Below are 23,590 nucleotides of genomic sequence, written 5' to 3'. Positions count from 1 at the left end.
GGGTGGGGGGAGGGGGGAGGGACAGCATTAGGAGATACATCTAATGCTAAATGACGAGTTAATGGGTGCAGGAAATCAACATGGCACATGGATACATATGTAACAAACCTGCACATTATGCACATGTACCCTAAAACCCTAAAGTATAATTAAAAAAAAAAAAAAAAAAAAAAAAAGACACTTAAAGCAAATATAGGCAACTAGTAGCCCTAGGACCTCAGTAAGGTCTTTTGTTTCCTGTTTCCATTCTCCTTTTTCACTTGAAATATGACATCACCATTGGAGACAGAACCAGGGATCTAATTGGTAGCAAAGTTATGTCCTTCAGTAGACTTAAGACTGTAGTCACAGGAAGATGCCCCGGCAACAGTGGTTCCCAGTGCCCACTCTGTATCACAGTCCCTCAGAGAGTTTATGGAAAACCTAGATACTTGTGCCCTACCCAAGATTCCATGGGGTCCTTGGGCAAGACCTGAGAATCTTCATTTTAACAAGCCCTACAAGTAGTTCTGAAGCATGGCCAGACTCTCAGAATCACTTATCTAAGCCCTTAAAGCAATCTTAATAGTAGAGCAGGGTAAATGCTCGTCAACTCTTGTGAGTGGAGAAGTGAATTTTATGTAATAGCAATAGCTAACATTTGAGTGTTGCTGTATTCTGTCCTTAATGCATTATATAATTCCTTTCTTTTAATTCATAAAACCATCCTATGAAGAAGGTACCATGTTGTTACCATCAATAGTTGAGGAAATGGTTTAAGGAGCTTATTCAGGATCATGCAGCTGACAAGGAGTTGAGACAGAATTGAACCCCAGCCTCTTTAAGTTTAATTCAGAGTTCATGGTCCTAAACCCCACAGTGGTAACTTCTGGTTCAATCCTTGGCCCTTCAGGTCCTTGAGCCAAAGTGTGACTCAGGAGTTCTCAATCCTGGATACACAATCGAACTACTAGGGAGCTTTAAAATTTTTAGGATTCTGACTTAATTGGTCCGGAGTAGGTCCTGGGATGAATATTTTAGCTTTCCAAGTGATTCTACTGTGCTGCGTGGATTGAGGACCTCTACTCTCTTTTGGGAGTCATTTAAATGTATTTAACCTGAAGAGCTTGTAGTGGTGTTGGGGCAAAGGGGATGGAGGAGACAGCACTGGATCTGTTTTCTCCAAGGATTCTGTGACTCAAACATTTAACTTGGTCAAGAGGGCTGACTGGAGATTTTTGTCTTGGTGCTGTGGGGGAACAGGGAACAGCTCCAACCTCTGAGCTGAAACTGACTCAACGTTTGTTTAATGATTAATTCCAAACAGTAAGTAGCTGAATTTCTTTTGGAACAATTACCATTTTTCCCTTTCAAAATGAGTTGCAAACACATGCTGGGTTTGGGCTCTCTGTGTGGATCTGAGGTCTGGGTGGGATAAGGACTTCTCAATGGCACATGGGGTCTGAAGATATTTTATGTTTTGTGAAGAATGGGCCTTAGAAATTTCCTGGGAAGGAAACTTTGCTTGGCAGGAGCTCTGAAGCTCTGGGTGTTCTGTTTCAGGACCTGAGCACTGAAGGTCTGTTTCCATGTGCCGCTTGATATAGACAGCTCCTACCACCTGCCTGCATTTGTGCACCACATTCAGGAAAGCAGAGAAGAGACGTGCATTTGGTTGTAAGCCAAGATGATGTTTGGCCTCCTGCAGATTTAGTCTCCTGTCAGGACCAGGCCTTAACTCCAGTTAAACATTAATCCCAAACATTTCCAGTGGTAGAAAGCAGGGGAAAAGGCCTGGGTTGGGACAAGAAGGCAGCTCTAGTCCCAGCTCTGCCACTAGCTCACTGAAGGAGGTTGGCCAGACCACTGGGGATTAACTCCTCCTTTGTGGCCTGAGGATTCTGGACTGTATATTTAAGACACCTTCCAAATCTACCATGCTGCCTGACTTTCCCAGTGTTTTCATGGGAAAAGTAAGGATGCAATTTTACTTTTATCCTATTCCATTTTAAAACAGAAGGCTAAGGTGAACTATTTGCCACATTTAGTCATCACTTCCTACATTTCTGTCCATAGGCTTCTCAGCTGTTCTATCACTTCCTCAGCTACTCAGGGATCTCCCATGCCCCTGGCACTCCCCTGGGCTCTCAAGAGCCTTGACCAGGAGTTGTTTAAAGATTTGGAATGATCCTTTGATTATTTACATGGGCCACACCCTCCAGAGCCTGCCAAGAGAATACTTGAGTCTCACTGAATATTAACAACGACGATAATAATTATTATTTATTGGTGGCTTCCTATGTGTCCAGGCACTGTGCAGGGACTTTCACACAGTTGTTGTATCTTGTCCACATGACCCCTCTGAGAAGCGTATCAGTGACCCTGTTTTACAGGTTAGAACTCCAGGACTCACAGTGGTTGAATACCTTGAGCAGTTGACACTTGAAACCAAATTTGTCCAGCTCTGGAGTGGGTGCTATTTCCATTTCACCAGCTCAGTTGGTTAAAATCTAGAGTCTTTCCCTTTCCAGGCAAAACTCTGCTACAATAAATCTGTCTCCCTCCTAATCGGTATTTCCTCTTTTTCTGCTCCTTGTCCACTGCACAGTAATCAGCTTGCTTGCTCTAGGTATGAGGCTGGTGGAGGTCAAAACTGGGAGGCATTGGCAGGAGCTGGGGGCAAATGGGAGAATATGAGTTTTCTGAAGCCAGAAATTATCAACTCTGATGATGATGGTTGTGATGACAGCTGTAGTAGCAACAGTAATAATAAATTTATTTTTATAGCACTCACTTTGTGCCAGATAATGTTCTAAGAGCTTTATACAAATAACATATTTTAACATCCCAATGATCCTCTGTGGTAGGCAGGATCTACCCCCATTTTCCAGGTGAGGGAGCTAAGACAGTGAGAAAGTCCAAAGCTAGTAAGTGACTGAACTGGAATTTTAACCTGGCTGTTTGGCAGCAAAGGCTACGTGCCTGGTTACTGTTTTGAACTGCTTCTCAGCAGTCCCTCCTCTTCCTCCTCCTCCCACCTTCCTTCCCACTCTCTTCCTTTCTCCCACCAACCTTCCTTTCTCCCACCAACCTTCCATGCCCATTGTTTACTCAGGCATGGTGCTATGCTTTCTATTCACCATCTCATCTGATTCTCCGACAGTCTTTTGATATGTCATAATTATAATTCCCAATTTGAAGATGAAGAAACAGAGTTTCAGAAAGAACATAAATAATTTATTCAAGGTCACACATATGAAAGCAGAGCTGGGATTTTAACCAGGTCTACAGATTCCAGAATCTTAATCTCAACCTTCTGATATTTCAGGTCCAAGGGATGGAGTAGACAGAGTGTTGAAGCAGAGAAAAGATTCAGGGAGGGCTTCCATCTTTCCAGCTCATCTTTTCATCCATTTTTCTGGGCTGGAAAAGGGAGTCCTTCCTGAATCTTCTCTCTGGAAGAAGATGGGAGACTAATTCCTCCCATAGAATTACTGTGTTTGGGTTTCCAGTTCTGACGGTGATGCAGGAGCTGGGAGTCCCTGGCATGCCCTGCATAGCATCCTTACCTTGGATGCTCAGTAGATGTACCCAGTGTTGTAACAGTGTGGGCCAGTGATCTAGCGGCCTTCCTCATTCACCTCTTTGCGGCCTGCTGTTCTGTTTGTTTGGGTCCTTCATCTATCTTAGCTGCTTCTGGGAGAGAATGTGGGCAACCTGTCTGAGGCTTGTCCTCTCAGCTTCTTGGGTTCCTCTGAAGGCTAAAGAATAAGCCCAGAGCTCTCTATGATGATGGTGGCAAACTCCATCCCTTCCCCTGGGCAGGGCACAGAAAACTCCTCTGGGCTTCATCAAAATTATCCCCCCCACCAATAGCTCCTCTGTTTTTCCTTCCACCACTAGCCCACACACCCCACAAGTGATGTCTTCTCACTTTATGACAGCTCATCCCAAGTCTCTCTGAATAATTCATACTGTTATGTGGCTGGGCTCTGAGCCCAGAGCTTTCTATAAAATTAAAAAAGCTTCAGCCAACAGTGTGATTCTGCTAGCTCAGGCCATTCCCAGCTTCACTCTAGGATGAGTGCTTCACTCGGTTCTTGAATGGGGGCTCCAGAGTGGTCCTCAAGACCAATCCATCTTATTTCCTTGTGGCCTTCTTCCTTCTCTCTTCTCCCACATATCCTAGCCCTCGGGACCTCTTTCATGAGGATATAAGACACTCTTCTAATCAGGAAGCCTCACATAGCCTGACCCTTACCCACTCTCCAGAACCAGGTACTAGGCCTTTCCACATGTACTAATTCAGCTGCACCCCCAACAGCTCAGACATATAGCTATCATAGCCCATTTTTAGCCAAACTTAACCAGCAGCAAAGCCAGGATTTGGACCAGAATCTCCTTCTTTTGGATCCAGGAATTTCCCCCTCCCTCTCCTGGTTGCTAAAAGTGCTAAGAAGGCCATTTTTCACAGGCTTGAGAGAGATGTGATGAAAATCCAGTGCAAATGCATGCAGAGGCTTAAATATAGTTGTGCTGGGCTCAGTGCCTCCTGAGCCAAAGGAGGCTGCCACATTCATCCTGGCTCAGGCCTCACGCGCGTTCTTTGGCACTGTTTATTCATTGTCTGTTTCAGATGTAAATGTCTATCAATCAATCATCTCTCTCTCTCTCATCTGTCTACATATATAGAGAAATAATATTTATACAATATGTATGATTAAATATAAGCACACACATATATAAATATATATCCATATATATATATATATATTTACATCTGGAGGAAGGCTAGAAATGACCAGTAGGGCTGGCTGAGAGCTTAGAACTTCTATTTCTTTTCTTCTCATTTCAAAGAGTAACTTGGTTTTCCTTCAGTGACTCTCTGAGTGAGGTCTGTATGTAGAACCCTCAACCAGATGTCCCAGGAACTATGGGAAAATAGGAAGGCAGCAGTAAAGGTTGTGGCACAAGGAATCAGAGATGTAAGTGTCTGTCTCATGCCAGACATTTTTCCTGAAGTAATTATGTGCACTTAAAATCACAGTGGTTCTGTCTTGACCCTTCTACAACCCCCCGCCCTCCGAGCATGTTAGGGCTTCTGCTCTGTGTTCTTTTAACCCCGCACCCCCAACCACATGTCATTGCCCCTCTACCAGCTTTGTACCTACTTTTAAAATCGTGTGCCTTCTGTATGAGACCATGAGTTTATTATGGACGGGACTGAAGCAGTCTTGCTCAGTGTCCAGTGTGATGTCGGGCGTATAATAAACCATTAACATTTTTGAATGCACGAATGAATGTACTAGCCCTAAGTTATGCCCTTTCACACCAAAAGAAATGAGGAGAATTCAACCACCCCAAAGGAAGTAGGAATATATAAGTTGTGATAACTCTTAGCTGACTATAAAATGTCAGAAATTATGAACTCCTCCAGAGTTGGGTATCTTCATCTTGACCCCTGAAATGACCAGCAGCAAAACTCTTAGAATGAAAAGGGCCCATGAGCCTATCATTTTGGGGTGGAGGGGAAGGGAAGATCTGGAATTGAGCTATTTTGGTGAACCTGTGCTGGGCTGCTTCTTCCAATCGCCCATTTGTTGTTTTATCAGTCATTCACTGCTGCATTCTCAGCACACATGGAACTGAGCCTGGCACATAGTAGGTGCTTTTGTTGTCAGAGTTCTCAAAAGCCTGACAGAGGATGGTCTTTTGCTGAACTTGTCTTCTTCCTATAACATTTTGCTTAGTTTTGGGAACCGGTACAAGGAGGTTAGTTAGACCCAGGAGTGATGAGGTTAAAGGCGAGTGCCCTGAGGGATCCAGTTCAGATCAGTTGCTCATGCATTCTTTACTGCTGCCAGCCCTAGGCACCCTGCCAGCTTTCAGGGAGGGAAAGATCTAGGCAAAGTTAGATGTGGGATATCCAATTCCTGCCACTCTAAATGCCCCAGTTAGTGCTGCCACTGGTTTGCTTGGCACCTTGGTTAGTCATTCTAGTGATCTCTTGGCTCACTTTGCTCCCAGAGCTGAGGTTGGCTCCAGCGATTATTATGAGTAAGTCTGACTAGTTAGCAGGGCACCTGGACAATGAGCTCTGCACTGCCAGATTCTTGCCTGATGGTAAACACTTAATTGGAAAGAAGTTTCCATAAACAGCTCTCACAAAAGGAAAAGTACATGCTCACCACACTCAAGAGCTGGGATGATTGTTTTTAAAAGGGTTACACACACACACACACACACACGAGTAAAGGCGTGAAAATGATGATGTGAATTTAGGCTGAATCATTTTACCCATCCGGACTTCAGTTTTTTCGATCAAAAAATGGGAGGAAATGATAGTACTAATATAAAAGAAAACTTTTTGTTTGTCTGCCTCCCGCAGCAGTTGGAAGGATCCGAGGAATAGCATGGTGACTGTTGGCAGAGGGAGAACCAGCTCTGGGCATCTAGTCAGTTCCTTCCACCTGCCTCAGATTGGTTTCTAGGACCTGCTTCCTGTGACTCCAGGCCTGCTCTATGGGGGGCTGCTCCAAGGGAGTTGCCAGATGTTTGGGAACCTTGTTGAAGGGTACTGATCGCCAGCCCTAGCAAATATGCCTGCCTTGGCCCCTGGCTTCTGAGCCCCAGAAGCATTTATAGTATCCCATCTCCAGCTTGGACTATGAAGGGTGACATTATTTCTGGAGCTAGCATCTCTCTAGCGTACATGTGAGCATGTGAGCGCGTGTAAGTGTGTGTGGGGCGGGGGTTGCTGGAGGCAGGGAGGACCCAAAAGCATATCTGGTGAATCAGGGATGTCACTTATTCTTGAGTTAGCCCCAGACAAGGTCACACAGTAAGATGATGTGACATTTCTTTCTCTTCGCAGGAGGGTGGGGTCGTAGCACTCTTCAAGGTTTGCCGGCAGGACAGTTTCCGGTGCTTGTACCCCCAGGCGCTCCGCACGCTGGCCTCCATCTGCTGCGTGGAAGAGGGTGTCCACCAGCTGGAGAAGGTAAGGACAGCTGGCTGGGTGGTGCCTGAGGTCCTCAAGCCAGGTAGGGGTGAGGGCCAGGCCTCATGATGGCCATCTGTTCCTTTTCATGGACCAAGTGCCCCAAGTAGTCCTTTTCCCAGGCACCATTTGGATAGGGCCGCTGGGACCTGGACTATGGGAGTCAGCAAAGAGGTGAAGGAGATGGGGACTGATGAGCCTGAGCAGGAAAGGCAGGGCTCAAAGGGACACTCAGCACTTCCTGGGTGGGGTGACAACTGGGGAGACTCCTGTGGGTGGAACATGGTAGGAGGCAGGCAAGTCAGGGGGTGGTGTTGGGGTTCAGGGTGGTTGATTCTTCACCCACAGCAGGCCTCCTAAAGATGGAAGAGGATCCAGATCCTGGGAGCATAGAGTGGGCAAGAGCAGGGCAGCACTGGGTGCCTGGGAAAGCAGGTGGGACTCCTCTCCACTAAAGACCAGCGGGCTTGGGTGAGGGACGTGGAAGCCCCAGTCCAAGTGCTTGCTGGGCCAAGATGGCGTGGGAGTAGGGTAGGGTTAGAGAAGGAAGGTGGTGATCTGACAGGCTCTAGCGCCTCTGCTCAAGCCCGATCTACGGTGACATAACAAATTCCAGCCACCCTGACCCCTTCCCTGGTTGTGCGACTGAGGCTGCTCCTCTACTCAGACATGAGTGAGTCTGAGCTTGCGGATAGGCTCTCAGGGACTCCAGCCAGGAGGGTTGGGGAGGTGGGGGCTGAAATCTGGGGTTTCCCAACCAAGTTTCCGGGAAAGATGCTGAAAATTCTTATAGAAAAGTGGAAAGGCCTGGTATGTCCTGGTACTATGGTGGTACCTGCAGGATTTGGGGTAGGATCTGAGTTTGTTCCTGTGAGCTGGTCTAAATGGGGACAGGGGCCAGCAAACTTCTCTCTGTCCTCTGCATCCATGTCCCACAGTCTGGTCCTGGCAGCCCAAATAACTCCACCCTACCCTCAGCTTCTTCACTTTGGTCTGGACTCCTAGACAAATGGTCATCTTACTTTTTACCCTGCCTCCTTCCAAACCTACTCAGATTATTGGGTCAGGGTCATAGAATCATGAACTTAGAGATGCTCTTAGCTAAGGATGGAATGTGGATAGGGAATCTGCTCATTTTATAGATGACAAGGCTATGGGTCAGAATGGGGAAGTAATTTGCCTAAGGTGACAGAGCAAGATAGTAGGGGAGATAGTGCCAGCTTTTTGGACAGAGTGCCCCCTTCCCACTGGGTTGGAAGTCTTCATATCTAGTTGCTATGAGCACTAGATTTGGAGGTGAGAAATCCATGCTTACTCCTTCCTTGTGCTACTCATTAGGTAGCGAGGCTCTGAGGTGAGAAGTGACTAACTCAAGGTCATATAGCTATTAAATGAGAGAACCAAAAGCCAAATCCAGGTCTTCTAAGACTGAAACCAATTACAGTTACCTCTATTCCAGTGGACTGTCTGATTGTGTGAGCACAGACATGCTATGCATGTGCTCTCTTATATGGCAAAATAGAGGAGTGGAGAGGGTGGTGAGAGAGAGAGGGAGAGACAGACAGTGGACTTGATAAAGGAAATGCATTGAGCATCCTCAACTTCATGTTCTGAATAATTCCCTCCCTTCTATAAAACTTGTTCTTCCTTGGATAGTGTACAAATGACCAAATGGGGTTTGTTTCTCACCTTTCCTGTCTGGTTGGCAGGGAAAATGGGAGGAGAAGATAGAAGGAGCTTGGGATCACCAGCCCTCCAAAAGCAGCAGATTGTATGGCTTTAGTGAGCTTGCAGGGCAGAACGAAGTTTTCAATTCAGGGAAGAAAAACAACAGGGTTTTTTGTTTGTTTAGAGCTGAAAACCTGTGCAGCTGGGATGGCTGGAGGCATTTTTCCTTTCACCTATCTGATGCTGCTCAAATGCCAGAGTGCTTTAATGTGTCTTTCCCAGTATAGACGGCCCAGGCCCTAGCCTGAGATTCAGACCCTGCCCAGTTGAGCAAAAGGAGAAAGAGATGCTCATAGTCTGGGGGTTTAACTACATGCCAGGTGCTGAGATAGTCCACTACATGTGTCCTTTCATTAATGCACCAGAACCTTGTGAGGTGAGCACTATTAGTATCTCCATCTTAAAGATAAGGAAATGGAATCTCAGTTAAAGTGACTTGCCTAAATAACGTAGTAAGTGTTGGAGCCAGAATTTGGACCCACATCTGCCATAGTACAACACCCAGTGTGTGTCACGACCTTGCTGGTTTAATGGTTACTCTGAGAGCACTGAAAAGGTCCCTGCAGCTTAATCCCAGACCACCTTGCTGTTCCTGGCCACTGTGCTAACCCCTCACATCCCCAGCTGGCATAGGGGATAGTAGCTTACCTGGACATTTCTCCTCTCCAGGCCAGATTGCTTATAAGACACAGACACTCATGAACTATTTCCTCTGTGCCAGGCACTGAAGAGGAATAGGATTTACCCTGGTAAGGGCCCCTGAGTGATCAGAAATAACAACTACATTGTATAGCAGTTGTAGAGCTTGCAGAGTGACTCCACGTGGATTCTAATTTCATTTGATGCTTGCTTCAAGTTTGAAAGTATCCCCATAGTATGGATGAAAATACTGACATCCAGAGAGGTGAAATGACTTCTTGCACGAAATCATACATTATGTAATTCATTCATTCAGCAAATATTTACTATCTGCTATTTGCTAAGCACTGTTTTAGGTGCTGGGAGTATAACAGTGAACAAAACAGACAAAACCCCTTGTCTTCATGGAGCTTACATTCTAGTCTAGAAGGTAGCAAGTTATGGTCCATGGGATAAATTCAGCCTGCTGTCTGCCTTGTATGGCCCATGAGCTAAGAATGATTTTTTTTTTTCATTTTTAAATGGTCAGAAAAAAAACAGAAGAAGAAAATTTTGTGTCCCATGAAAACTTCTGTGAAATTTGAAGTTCAGCCCATAGTTTTATTAGAACACAGCTGCACTTGTTTGTTTGGGTGTTCTCTATGTGCTTTCATACCAAAACAGCAGAACTGAATAGTTGCAACAGAGACCATATAGCCTTCAAAGCCAAAAATATTTACTCTCTGGCCATCTATAGAAAATTCTTGCCGAGACCAGTTCTAGCAGGTAAGGAGGATGTCATGACCACGATGAGAGGAACAATAACTAACATATATCGAATACTTGCTTTGGGCAAGCACTTTGCTTAGCCCCTCCTTCATCAAGTCATTTATTCCTTGCCGTCCTGTTATATCTCCACTGCTTACAGAAGAAAGGGAGACTCAGAGGCGTGAAGCCGCTTGCTCAAGGGCACATAGCTAAAAAGTAGCCCAGGCAGTAATGTAATTCCGGCTCTGCTGGGCCAGAGCCAGCCTGGGCTGTTAACCATTGTGCAGACCCAGGACTCAGAATCTGATATTGTGAGGCCAGTGTCCATGCTCTTTTCCTCCACGTCATATTGCTTCCAAAGTTGTGAGAAGTTCTAGAGACACCCATGAGGTCCTTAATCTCTCCCACCCTCCACCCACACCCCCTCCCTGGGTCCTGTCCATGCCTGCCACCCTCTGTGAGCTGGGCTGCTCAGCACTGCCCACAGAGGCTCTGGGGAGGTTGGCCATTGTCAGTGTTGAGGATGGAAGGTGGTGAAGACCAGGCACAGGCCGGATTGTAGAAACCACAGAGTGACAGGTGAGTGAAGGTGGAGTGGGGAACTGTAGTTCCCCGGGGCTCTTGCCAGCCACCCACTCACCGGGCATGGTTCGTGGCCTAATTAGATCACATCAAACTTCCAGCCTTCTCCACCTGATTTACTGGCCTGGCCTTCTCACTGAGGTCCGCTTAATTAATTGGCAGTGGGAAACGTGCTGGGTTTGGTGAAATTCATTTCTGTTGTGCAGCTTCCCCCTCCTTTCCTTCAACCTTGAAGAGGTTCATTAAATCCTGCACAGCCCCCAGCGGAGTTGTGGGTCTAGACAGGTCACTGTATCCATCCCAATTGCTGCTGTGTCATGCCTGAGCCTTGCCAGGTTTGGGGGACTTGGGTGGTCATAGATTCAGTCATGGTCTCATTCATTTACTCATGGGAAGTCACTTCGTCTCTGCTTCTTCATTCCTTCTGTTTGCCAGTCAGTCGTTCACTTACTTTTAAACTCACTCAAATTCCAGTGCTTTAAGAGGGTGAGGCAGGAGCATTGCATGAAGCCAGGGGTTCCAGACTTGCCTGGGCAACATAGCTAGACCCTGTTTCTTAAAAATAAAATAAAATAAAAAATAAGTAAACTTATTCACTCATTTGTTCTCTCACGAAGTCCACCACTAATTCACTCTGTGAATTCCTTCTTTTATCACTGAAGCAGCCTATTACAGTGGAGAGACTGGGAACTTGGAGAATCAGGCAATCCTGTGTTTGAACAGATTTTTCTCAGTGTGAGCTTGGATTTGCACAGTTCCTTGATCAGTAAAATGAGCCTATAACATCTACCTCATGTATAGTAACTTGATGCTTGGCACAGAGTAGGCAATGAATAAATGATGGCTACTGTGATTGTGGCAGGTACAATGCTAATCACTGGGACTTTGAACATGAATGGAAGGTTAGGGTCTGGTGGGGAAGGGAGGGCTGGCATGTGGGAGAGGGGCTGGCCTGGTCAAAGTTGCAGTGAAGTGCACACATGGAGAAGCTGGGTGGTGCGGTGGGGATGAGTCCTCACAGCCTTTCCCTTTAACAGACGAGGAAACTGAGACTCGGAGACCGTGTTTCCTCAGTCATGAATGTAGAGCTTGGATGCAAACCTAAGTCTGGCTGGTTGTAAACTCCTGCTCTTTCCTCTGCTACCTGGGGAGAGCTGGTCCTTCTGAGGCAAGGACTGCAGAGGGATGAATCCCTGGGAGCTGGGTTCTCTGTGTTGGCCTGGGCAGGGGCCGGACACGGACGCCCACCAAGCAGGGATGGAGGCAAGATGCCAACACACAGCAAAGGCCTCTCTACAAGTGTCTGACAGGCATTTTGAGGCCCCATTCTTTCTTTTCAGAGCTGTCACGTGTAGGTCTGGTTCATCTGGGCTACGGCCTCCCTGCATCCTAAGCTTCAGGACATCTGTCCTTGCTTCCCTGTGTCCTCATCTGACATCACTCCTCATTCCCTACCCCTATGCTGGGTTCTGGAGAAGAGACAGGCTCCCTGCCTCCCAGGATGGCTGAATGGGGAGAGGCCCAGCAGATCAGACAGTGGTAAGGGCTGTCCCATGGCCATCAGAGGCTATAGGCAGGAGGCCCCACCTCTGGTGGGGTTGCTGGTGCAGGCAGCACCAAGGAGGCAATGAAGCTGGGCCCAGAAGGGCCAGGGAGGAGCTCCCAGGCAGGCCGGAGGAAAGCAGTCTTAACAAGGGCGGGGGCAGAGGGGACACCACAGCAGGGAGCCACCCCAGCAGGGAGCCACCTCAGCAGGGAGCCACCTCATGGGGCTCCAAGTCTTTCAGGGTCTTTGTGTTCAGTGAATTGGGGGAGCCCCAAGGAGAAGGCAGTGTTCTGTGGACCTCATTTGGGAGAAGGCTAGAGGGAGAAAATGAGGGCCAAGGAGGGAGTAAGGGCCCCAGAGCCACACAGTCCAGCAAGAGCAGATGAACCCAGCCTGATCAGGGTGGACTGCTGAGGGTGGCCTTCCTGGAGGACTGGAGCTGGCAAGGTGAACTGGCATTACCAAGGGGGAGGACTGCAGGGTTTGGGGAAGAATGAAGAGAGGTGAGGGAGCAAGTCACTTCTCCTGTCTGAACCCCAGCATCATCTTCTGTAAAATGGGACTACCACCTCCTTTATAGGGCTGCTATGGTGATGCAATGAAACAATATGGGTGGGTCTTGCAGCAATGGTGCCTGCATGGAGAAAGCACTCTGCCTGTGTCTGTTTCCTTTTCCTCCTCCCATGCCCATTTGTCTCCACTTTTTCAGGCTGGTCTGGGGAAAACTTCACATTGCCCCGAAAGGACCTGGTTATTGGGGATTTTGCAATGACCATGGCAGGGTGCCAGGTGCTCTGAGTGGTGAAAGGGAAGGTCAGGGCACTGCTGGTTCAGGGATTGTGGTTGGATGGGGCCAGGCCAGGATGGGGTTGGAGGGGGCTGGAGACTAGAGCTGGACTGGGGACTATGGTCCAGATGAGGGGCTGGAGATGTTAGGGATAGGAAGCTACAGGTCTGTGGCCATAAGGAGTGGGGGGCACTCAAAGCCCAAGGCTCAGACAACCTCCAGGACAGTTCTGGTCATAGTCTTTTCCAGCCTTAAGACCAGAGATGGCCTCACTTTTAAAAGAGCATCCTTTTATTCTCACTCCTCCCTTTTATTTTATTTTTTCAAATAACGAGTTAGTTCACTCTGTGCTGGAGCCAAGGGGGGAGTTTAATGAAAATCAATACAGAAATTAAAGATGAGGGGAGAGCGGGGAGGAGGGCTCAATTTCAAGTCCAAGAAGAAAATCACCAAGGGCAAGAGCCGGAAAAACTGCTGCCTGTCTCCATGCAGCTCCTTCACACCCCACCCTCATTTCCTGGGGCAGCTTCTGGGAATCAATAGGCCCTGACAGCTGAGGTGCTGGGCTGGAAGAGAGAGGAAGACAGGGAGGCCTATATTGAGCTCTTGAAATCCCAGAGGCCCTGGCCAGGAGGGAGTGGGCCACAATGGGGAATGGTGGGGAGGCTCTGTGGCCCCAGCTGCTGTTTTACGGGAGTCTCTTTCCACTGTCTGCTCCCTGTATGATTGCAGATGGTCAGAAATAGTTAGTTTTTGCAAAAAATAAATAAAAAATTTAAACAAGCAAAAAAACCTCACTTTAATCAGTTTTTCTCACCATTATGCCCATTTGCTTTTCACAGTCATTTTGTAAGGAAGGCAGGGAGAGATGGTCACCTCCATCTTATTTACAGAAGAGCAAATTGAGGCTGGAAAGGATAGAGATACTAGGAGGGACAGAGGCTGGACTGAGAACCCTGCGTTTTTGCTCCTAATCCTAAGTGCGCCCCCTGGTCCCATTAGGTGTGTCATAGTGTGCAGATCCCAAAGCAAAGCTACTACTTTCTTGCTAGAGTTGGTTCTGATATATAAGCCAGGCTGGATAGAAACAGAGGGGCTGTGAATGCAAGGCAAAAAAATCTTTGCTTAATTTGTCTTGCAATCCCTTCTTACCTAGGAATAGCTTTTAGAGAGAGGGAGAAAGAGAATGCCTCTGAATGAAAGTCGCAGATGCCTCTTCACCCCTCTTTGGCACTCAACCCATCTAGGATTATCAGCTTCCTCCACTCCTCACACCCCCAAACACTAGCCTTCAACTCCCATGGGAATGGGATAAGGCTTTGCAGAGAGGCCCAGGGTCCCAGGTTAGTTGTCTGTGCTGTGACTCTGGCTGACAGGCAGAAAGGAATTGGGGCTGGCACTGTCATTGTCACTCTTCCCAGCCTTGCAAGGGGGCAGGGCCCATGACCAAGCCTTCTCAGAGGGATTGTGGCTTGTTCACTTTCGACATGCCAAGGCTCCTGTCTGTCTGTCTTGATGGCTGGGGTGGGGGCACTTAAGGAGGCCAGGATGCAAAGAGGCAGGAACTAAATCAGCCATACTGCCCCACCTGCCCTCTCCCCTTCTAACAAAGATCTAGGCTGAGATTATGGGCCAGTACTTTCCAGACTGAAGGAAGGTTTGGGGACTGCGCCTTTCCCGCCAGGTCCAACCTGAGTTTGGAGAAGGGATGGGGCTGCCAGGCAGTCCGGGTGCCTAAGAGCAGCAGTGGGTTTGCAGGAGCAGGCTCCATCCGCAGAGGCTCAGTGGGACCCCATGTGCTGTGCAACAGCGACCCCTGGTGGATAAGAACACCAGTGGCAGCTCCATCAGGCTGCCTGGGGTAGGCTTCTCCTGGGGCTGGTGGTCTCTGGGCTCCAGGACCAACAGTCAGGGCCAGTGTGTGGGGCGGAGTGAGTTGAGGAGTAGGGGAGGTTTACAAATTCAGGGCAGCGAGGGCTTCTTCCTACTGAGCCAGCCTCCGATGATGTAGGCAAATCTTTCATTCCAACATTTCTCTAACTTCCAGATTTCCCCAGAGAGTCTGTCCTGTGTGTTCTTGGAGTGGAAATCTTCCTAGGCCTCCTAGTTCCCACTGGACAAAATCCAAACCCCTCAGCCTGGCACTGAAGGTGCCCTCTGAGCAAGCTGCCTCCAGCACATTGCCCCTTTGGTAAACAAGCCTGGTTTGATGTCCAGCTCCACCACTTATTCACTGTGTGCGTGACCTTGTACCCCTCTGAGCCCCATTTCATCATAGGTGAAAGTGAAGTGACAATCCCTGCCTTGCAGGTTGTGAAGATGATACAAGTCAATGCTCTATAGATGTGAGTTATTTTCCCCTTCCCAACAAATTTCTCCACCGAAGGTCTTTGGGGCCTCCTTGCCTTGGAGCCTCTGCCTGTGCTGGATGTCCCAATGAGAGTTTCACCTCCACTGTTGACATCTCGCTCTAAGGCCTCCTCTGGACCTCCTTCCCGACTGTGATCCTCCCTCCTTGGTGCTCACACAGTATGTGGTACTGCTCTGGCAGCATATCCCACACTGCCTGGCCTCAGAACTCTGCCTTGGCTTCCCCACCAAGAGATACTATCTCACCCACTTCTTTAGTCCATCAGGGAAGTGGTTTGCAAACACAGGTGAATAATGTTTGCTATGGAACCAAATAAATGCCATTTGAAGACTTCTGGTTCATTCTTCCTCATTGCAGATGAGAAAATAGAGGCCCAGAGAGGTGAAACGATGTGCACACCCACATTCCCGAGATCAACCACAGGGCTGAGACCAGAATGCAGAATATCTGACTTCACTTGAAACAGCATGGCAGGATGCTGTGATCAGTTTCAGACCCTGATGAGGGGTGGGAGTTGGGGGAGTATAAACATCATAGGGTACCTCAATAAGGACAGAATGGAATTTGCCGTGAGCCCCTGATTGTACCACTTAGCCCTGGCAATTTGCACTGGCTTTGCCTGTCTCCTAATTCTTATGGCCCTAAGCCCAAGTTCTTAGGTCTCAAAGAGACTTAGGGAGCTTGGTGGGCCAAGATGGGCTCTGCAAGTCAGCCTGAGATAAGTCAGATGAGTAGAAGCCCTTTGAGACTGGCTATGTTACCTGGGTAAAGTTCAGCAGGCTTGACGTTAGTGAAGAGATCCTGGGACCAGTTCTTCCTTTGCCACTGATTTGCTAAGTGACCACAAGGAAGTTTTCTAATCCCTATGAGCCTGAATTTTCTCATTTGATGGGATTCCTAGTTCTGCTGGTATCCTGCGGCATATGAAGTAATTTTGTGAGCTGTAATGTGATGAACAAAAGTTAGATGTTTAGCTGGCAGGGCTAGGAATTCTAGATGCCTGTTCTCTGGGTTTGGGTTGTGCTGAGTGGGTGGTGTTCTTCCAGGAGTTGTTAGAAGAAAGCTGGGCGCCTGTGAATTCTTAGATGGAGCTCTGCATTTGAGAGTTTGTGTGTGTGTCTCTCTCTCTCTCTCTCTCTGTGTGTGTGTGTGTGTGTGTGTGTGTGTGTTGGAGTGGGATGTAGCAGGCTTAGCAGGGTAAAGTTGTTGTGCATCTCCTAGCTGGGCCCAAAGAATCTGGTGAGAACAGAAAATAAATGAGAAGTCTGATGAAAACACAATGCTGATGCTGGGGAGAAGGGAGGCTGTGCTCACAGGGAGGAAAGATTGCCTAGGACGTGGGACAAGGTACAGAGGTGGCACTCTCAGCCACCCCTGAGTGCTTCTAGAGTGGGGCAAGTGCTAGTTTGGAGGGGAGCAGGGTAAAGGAGGTTGCTTGGGCTGGTGAGGTGGAGGGAGGATTGAGGGGATGATACAATGTGAAGGTTTAGGGTAGAATTTGGTAGGCAGGATCCACTTCCGGGAACAGTCTGGCACTGACAGTGCAGCATGGACGGTAGGCCAGCCCTCAAAGCCCAGAACGAGAACCATCACCCACCACCTGCTGCCGGCAAGTGGTGGGTCCTCTGGTCACCCACAGAGATAAAGAGAGACAGGGAGAGGGAAGGAGGATGAGAAAAGGGGAAGAAACTTACGGGAGGAAGAGAAAGGGAGGAGAGCTGGAAAGACAGAGGCCAGCTAATGAACAATCAGTTTCCAAAGGTGTTTCATTCTCTCTTTGGGCTACTTCAAAAATACAAACCAAGTTATTTGGAGATTTGTAATAGCTGGACATGCAGTGCTCTGCTTGTGACCAACTTGAGTGTACTGTCCTCTCTTATCATGGTTTCAATTTTTATTTTCCTAATGAGTAATGGTTTTGAACACTTGTTCACATCCTTACTGGCCATTTGGTTATCATCTTTTGTGAAATGTAGGGCTGAGTCTTTTGCCCATTTTTAAAACACTGGGCTGTTTGTCTTATTGATGTGTAAACTTTGAAAAACACGTTCTACATATAAATCCTCTTAAGATACATAAGATCAGCCTGTGGTAGGTTTTTTATTCTCTTAATGATAAATAGAGATAAATGATAAATAGTCTTTTGATAAATAGAAATTCTTAATTTTGTTAAAATTCAATTTATTGACCTTTTCTTTTGTAGTCAGTGCTGCGTGTGTCTATTTAAGAAATCATTGATTTTTCCAAAGTTATGAAAACATTCTCCTAATTTTCTTCTAGGAGCTTTATTGTTTTGCCTTTAAAATTTTGGCTTATGATATATTTCAACCTAATTTTAAAATGGTGTTCAAGGTCAATTTTTTTCCCATATGGATACCCAATTGAGCCAGCACCGTTTATTGAAAAGACTATACTTTCAGCACTGAATTGAAGTGATACCGTTTTTTTTTTTTAAATAGTGATACATGCATGAGTTTTTTTTCTGTTCCCTTAGCCTTTTGGTTCATTTTGTGCCAATAGAGCATGGGGCCCCTATAGTCTAATAAATTTTTCTATTTGGTAACATAAATTAACCAACTTTGTTCTTCTTTAAGATTATCTTGGTAATTCTTAACTTCTTTGCAGTTTTATATACATTTTAGAATCAGCTTGTCAATGTCCACAAAAATACCTGCTGAAATTTTGATTGGGATTTTTAAAAATTTAAATTTTTGGAAATTGATATTGTGTCTTTTTTTTTTTTTTTTCGAAGACGGAGTCTCACTCTGTGGCCCAGGCTGGAGTGCAGTGGCACGATTCTAGCTCACTGCAACCTTCGCCTCCTTGGTACAAGCAATTCTCCTGCCTCAGCCTCCCGAGTAGCTAGGATTACAGGTGTGTGCCACCACCACGTCCAGCTAATTTTGTATTTTTAGTAGAGACGGGGTTTCACTGTGTTAGCCAGGCTGATCTTGAACTCCTGACCTCAGGTGATCCGCCCACCTCAGCCTCCCAAAGTGCTGGAATTACAGGCGTGAGCCACTGCGCCCTGCCAGAAAGTGACATCTTAAACAATGTAGAATATTCTAATCAATGAACAGAGTACATTTCTCTACATCATACAAACTGTCTTTAATTTCTCTCAGCAATGTTTTGAGTTTTAGTGCTGGCATCTTGCACATCTTTTTAAGATTTATTCCTAGTTATGATTTCATGCAAATGTAAATGGTGTTTTTTAATTTTTATTTTCTGTTGTTGCTAATACATTAAAAATACAAATTCGATGTTGTATCCAGTAATCTTGCTTGCTATATTTACTTACTGTTTTTAATAGTGTGTAGATTCATAAGGGTTTTCTCTGTACACAATTATGTCATCTGTAAGTAATGACAGTTTTGCTTCTACTTTTTCAATCCTTCTATTTTTGCATTTCTTGTCTGATTGCATTGGGCAGTATGGTTTTAAATGAGAGCAGTGATAATGGATATCTTTATCTTGTTACTGATTTCAGGGAAAAAGCTGTCAATATTTAATTTATTTTATTGTTAAGTATGATACCATTATTATTTTAAGGATTAAAAATGAGGCTCATAGAAGGTGGATAACTTGCTCATTCCACCAAGTCGGCAAAGAGCCCAGGCTTTTCTTGCTCTGAAGGTTGTGTAACTTCCTTGTATTACAGATATCTCTAGAACAGTGCTGCTCAACTCAGGATGTCCATGAGAGTTACTTGAGGAGTTTTACAAACTAATGATACCCCCAGCACTTTAGGAGGCCGAGGTGGGCAGATCACTGCACTCCAACCTGGGCAATAGAGTGAGACCTTGTCTAAAAAAAACAAAAACAAAAATAAAACCCTAATGATACCAAGACTCCATCATAGACCAATTAAATTCAAATTTCTGGTGGTAAAGTCTGGGTATCTGTGTCTTTAAGACTATCCTAGATGATTCTAATCATCTAAGAACCAGGCTGAGGACCACTGATCTAGAAGCAGGTTGGGTACAATTCAGATCCCAGCTGCTCCCAGTAGTGCTTTGTGAAAACTTGATATTTTCTTATCAGCACATGCCTAGTAACCCTGGCCCAAAGGGAAATCCACCCCCAAAGTGCCTTCAGAGCATCTGTTTGAAAATCAGCTATAAGGAAAATCAACTGCTTAACAGGGAAATTATTTACTCTATATACTCTTAAGTTATTCAATCCATAATTGCTTTCCACCTTAATAACTCATCCCTGCTTTCTCTGCCTATATGTCTCTCTCTCTCTCTCTACCTCATTGACTTGCCTGCCAAACTGGTTGTATAATCCCTTTCATTCATTGTTTCATTCCATATTGCATATTAATATTTGTATTTTTCCATTTAGCTTTTAGCTAAAGATTCTTGATTGACGTAGCAAAAGAAGTTGAGTGCTGGGATATATTAGTTTGGAGGAGGATAATATTATCATCCTGAAGGCCTGTTTTAGCTTCTGTAGCTTTCTATGGAGCTCTCAGCTCTACCACCACTCTGTAAAACAAACACCTCATTGTATAAAGGGAGGCTTTAATTAACCCCTTAGACTGTTAAAAACGTCATCCTGAACCTTGTCCCTATCTGGTGTACATCCACATTAGCATTCTGCCTCTGACCCATGGGTTTATTTATTCCATGAAATGCTTTGCCCTTTCCCTTGGTCTGTCACTTGCCTTTGCATCCTTGGACATGATCCTTGCTCCCCTTTCTGATTATAATTGAATTTGCCCTCTAACTATACCCTGGACAAACAGGTCCATCCTGCCTAGACCAATGAGCAGGATTCCAGTCACTTTGTGATTCCCACTCATCATATATTTTCCTGCAGCCTTTGGGTGTCTGGGAGGACAGAAAGAAAGAGAAAATTTGAGCGTGTCTAGGTCACTCTTCTGCTCCTATGGCTGAGTTTTCAGTGCATTCCCATGATTCTGTTTAATTGTTACAATCCAGAAACCAACTCTACCTCATTTTCCTTAAAATTAGACACATAAAACAAAAACAAAAACAATCTCCCTAAAAAACAAAACTAAGAAGAGCAGACTAGCACCAGTGATATATAATGGGCCTTTGTATATTAGCCTGTGTCCTTTAGATATTTGCATAAAAACCACCACTGGTGCTTTTCCAATAATCAGTAGGAGAATATTGCCCATAAATCTGATATGATGTTTACTGTACATTTTGGGTTCTTTAACTGCAAGAGTTCTGCTATGGTTTGATTGTGTCCTCCAAGGTTCATATGCTGGAAACATAATCCCCAGTGTAACTCTGTTGAGAGTTGGGACCTTTAAGAAGTGATTAGTTCATGAGGCCTCTGAGCCCATGAGTAGGTTAATACTGTTATTTTGGGAGTGGTTAGATATCTTGGGTGTGGGCTCTTGATAAAAAGATGAGTTCAGCTTTATGCCCCACCCCCAATCCTTTTATGCAAGATCTCTTGCCCTTCTGCCTTCCACTACAGAATGACACAGCAAGTGGGCCCCTCAAACTTGGACTTCACAGCCTCCAGAACTGTAAGAAGTAAATCAATTCTTTATAAATCACCCAGTCTCAGGTATTTCATTATAGCAGCATAAAATAGACTAAGACAATTTCCATGCTCTTCCTCCCACTCCCTGGGAAGAATCTCAGCATTCACCAGCCTCTTCTGTATCCAGACTCCAGTGCATCAGCTCTGCTGCCCAGATGATGACCAGGCCAGGCCATCCTCATCACCACTTGCATGCCCGCCCATGAGGAAAGTCTGGCTTTAGGCCCAGGCCCATTCCATTCCACGCAAAATCTAATTATCTATAAGTGCTTCCAGCAGCAATTTCTTTAGGGATGTGAAAGTGCTTTGATTAGATTGTTCTCTTGGCATCATTAAGTTTACAACAAGGGATGGGAAGTGGGTGATTTGGGGATGCAGACTTTCCCAAAATGGAACTTGTGTTTGGGGCAGCTGGCCTCAGGGTGGGCTACTCCTGGGCCCATCATTGGAACTAAGCTGAGCAGCCCCTGCTCATCTGGCCCTTTCACCAGCTTCTCCTCTTCTCCCCAGAGGCCCCAATGAGGGAGGCATGGGACAATGAGTGAGGAGGCCAGAATTGGGAGTCCTGGCCCCGGCATGAACTTGCCATGTGGCCTGGGTAATCTCATCTCCTCCCTGGGCCTCCATTTCCTCATCATTCAGCCCATACTTCAACAGTAAACTGCTGTGTGTTAGGCCTCAGCTGGATGCTGAGGACCTAGAGAAAATTTGGTATAGTAGCTGCCCTGAGTGGCTCAAATCTACTTGGGGAATGTGCATGTAACCAGATGAGACCATCTAACTTGATAGGTGTTCTAGCTGAGGTCAGACCACAGTGATGTGGCAATGGGGAGAACAGAGATGACCTCTTCTGGGTGAGGCAGGTGCATGCATGTTCACAGAGGAAGTGACATCTGACCAGATCTGAGAGGGGAGCAAGGAGGGAAAACAGGGAAAATGACCACTTCAGCTTTAAGTGAATTGGGTTTGAGGTGCCCGTGGAATATCCAGGAAAATTATGTTTGGAATTAAATATAAAATGATAAGATAGCAGTTTGGAATGTAGACATGGATCTCAGAAAAGAGGGCTAAGTTTAGGGGTCATTGTAGTAAGTCACTGACTTAACTTGTGTTTGGGTGCCTTTGTCTGATAATGGAGTAAAGCAGGCTGGCAGCAAAACCTGGTATATGCCAGTTGAGATGAATGCAAAGGAGGAGAGGCCAACAGAGCAAATGGTAAAAAGTGGTGAGCTAGGGAGGAGCCTGAAAGTGTGGTGTCATAAAGTCTCTGCAGGAGATCAGGGCAAGATGGAGAGAACTGAATTCTCAGGAGCAGTGGAGGTTACAGAGAGGCCGAGGGAGAGAGGAACTGAGAGACTGAGATTTGCATCAGACAATTTCTCAAATCCTTTGTAAGCATATGATTTCTCTCTGCCCTCTCTATCTCACTTTCTGTCTGTCTCACTCTCCATTTTCTTGTTGCTGTGCGTCTTTGCATCTTCATCTCTGTCTTATTTATTTCTGCTTCATCTTTGTGTCACCGCCCAGGTCAGCACCTATCACAATGTAGGTGCTCAGGAAATGTTTATTGAACTATAGAAATGCAGGGATAGTACTGATTTTCTCTTTATTCCCTTCTGAGGAGTTGCAACTGTTCATTGCATTGTTCCTAGTTAGGAATCAAAACAGAAATCACTCCCATTTTAAAAGTCCTGGTTCTGGGCTGCATGACTGAAGGATGTCTAAACAAGTGGGTAAACTTTGGGCCCCAATCCAAAGAGCTGAGGTTCTTGGTGGGGTCTCAGTCCAGAAAGAGTGTGCAGAAAGGAATTCTGGAGAGAAGCCCAGTCAGGAGGCTGGGACAGGCAGAAGTGGGGTGAACCTGGGATTCAGGGCCCCAAGTCTAGGAGCCACCACATGTGGAGGGGAGGGAATGATGGTGCCACCATGTGACAGGCACTATACATGCAGTCTCTCATTTAATAATTCCAATGGTCCTCTGAAGTTGTTACTTTTAGGCCCATTTTATAAGGAGGAAAAAAACAACCTATGAGATTGGTATTATTCCTGTTTTACAGATAAAGGCTCAAAGTGGGTGTATTAGTCTGTTTTCACATTACTGTAAGGACATACCCAAGACTGGGTAATTTACAAAGGAAAGAGGTTTAATTGACTCACAGTTCCACAGGACTGGGAAGGTCTTAGGAAACTTACAATCATTGTGGAAGGGGAAGCAAATATATCCTTCTTCACATGGCAGCAGCAAGGAGAAGTGCAGAGCAAAGCGGAGGGGAAGCCCCTTATAAAATCATCAGATCTCATGGGAACTCACTCACTATCACAAGAACAGCATGATTCGATTACCTCCCACCAGGTCCCTCTCATGACGTGGGGATTATGGGAACTACAGTTCAAGGTGAGATTTGGGTGGGGACACAGCCAAACCATATCAGTAGGTAAGAAAATTGTTCAGCTAGTAAAGGACAGAGGCAGGATTCAGACCTAGGTAGGCCTAACTCTAATGTCTGTGCATGTTCTGATGCTACAGGAATTGCCTCAGGTGCTGGGAAGCCCAGAACCCAGTGGTGTGGGGCACTTGAGTGGCCTCCTACTATGGTGAGCTGGGCTGTGCAAGAGCTGCTGAGATGGTAATGAATATGAAGATCAACTTGCTGGCAGCAGACCAAGTGGCCAGTCAGCTGCATC

General features: G+C 46.2%; 1 protein-coding gene across 1 annotated transcript in view; it reads left to right on the top strand.

The window, feature by feature from the left end:
• Positions 1 to 23,590, top strand: part of INSC (INSC spindle orientation adaptor protein) — a 145,731-nt gene that overhangs the window by 93,251 nt on the left and 28,890 nt on the right. The window contains exon 10 of the mRNA XM_063641064.1: positions 6,854 to 6,979. Coding sequence (XP_063497134.1) covers positions 6,854 to 6,979 — 126 coding nt within the window. The remainder of the gene's footprint in view (positions 1 to 6,853; positions 6,980 to 23,590) is intronic.

This window comes from Symphalangus syndactylus, chromosome 6, assembly GCF_028878055.3.
Source record: "Symphalangus syndactylus isolate Jambi chromosome 6, NHGRI_mSymSyn1-v2.1_pri, whole genome shotgun sequence".
NCBI classification, from domain to species: Eukaryota; Metazoa; Chordata; class Mammalia; order Primates; family Hylobatidae; genus Symphalangus; species Symphalangus syndactylus.
Note: the sequence above shows the minus strand (reverse complement) of the source record. Positions and strands in the feature narration are given on the sequence as shown.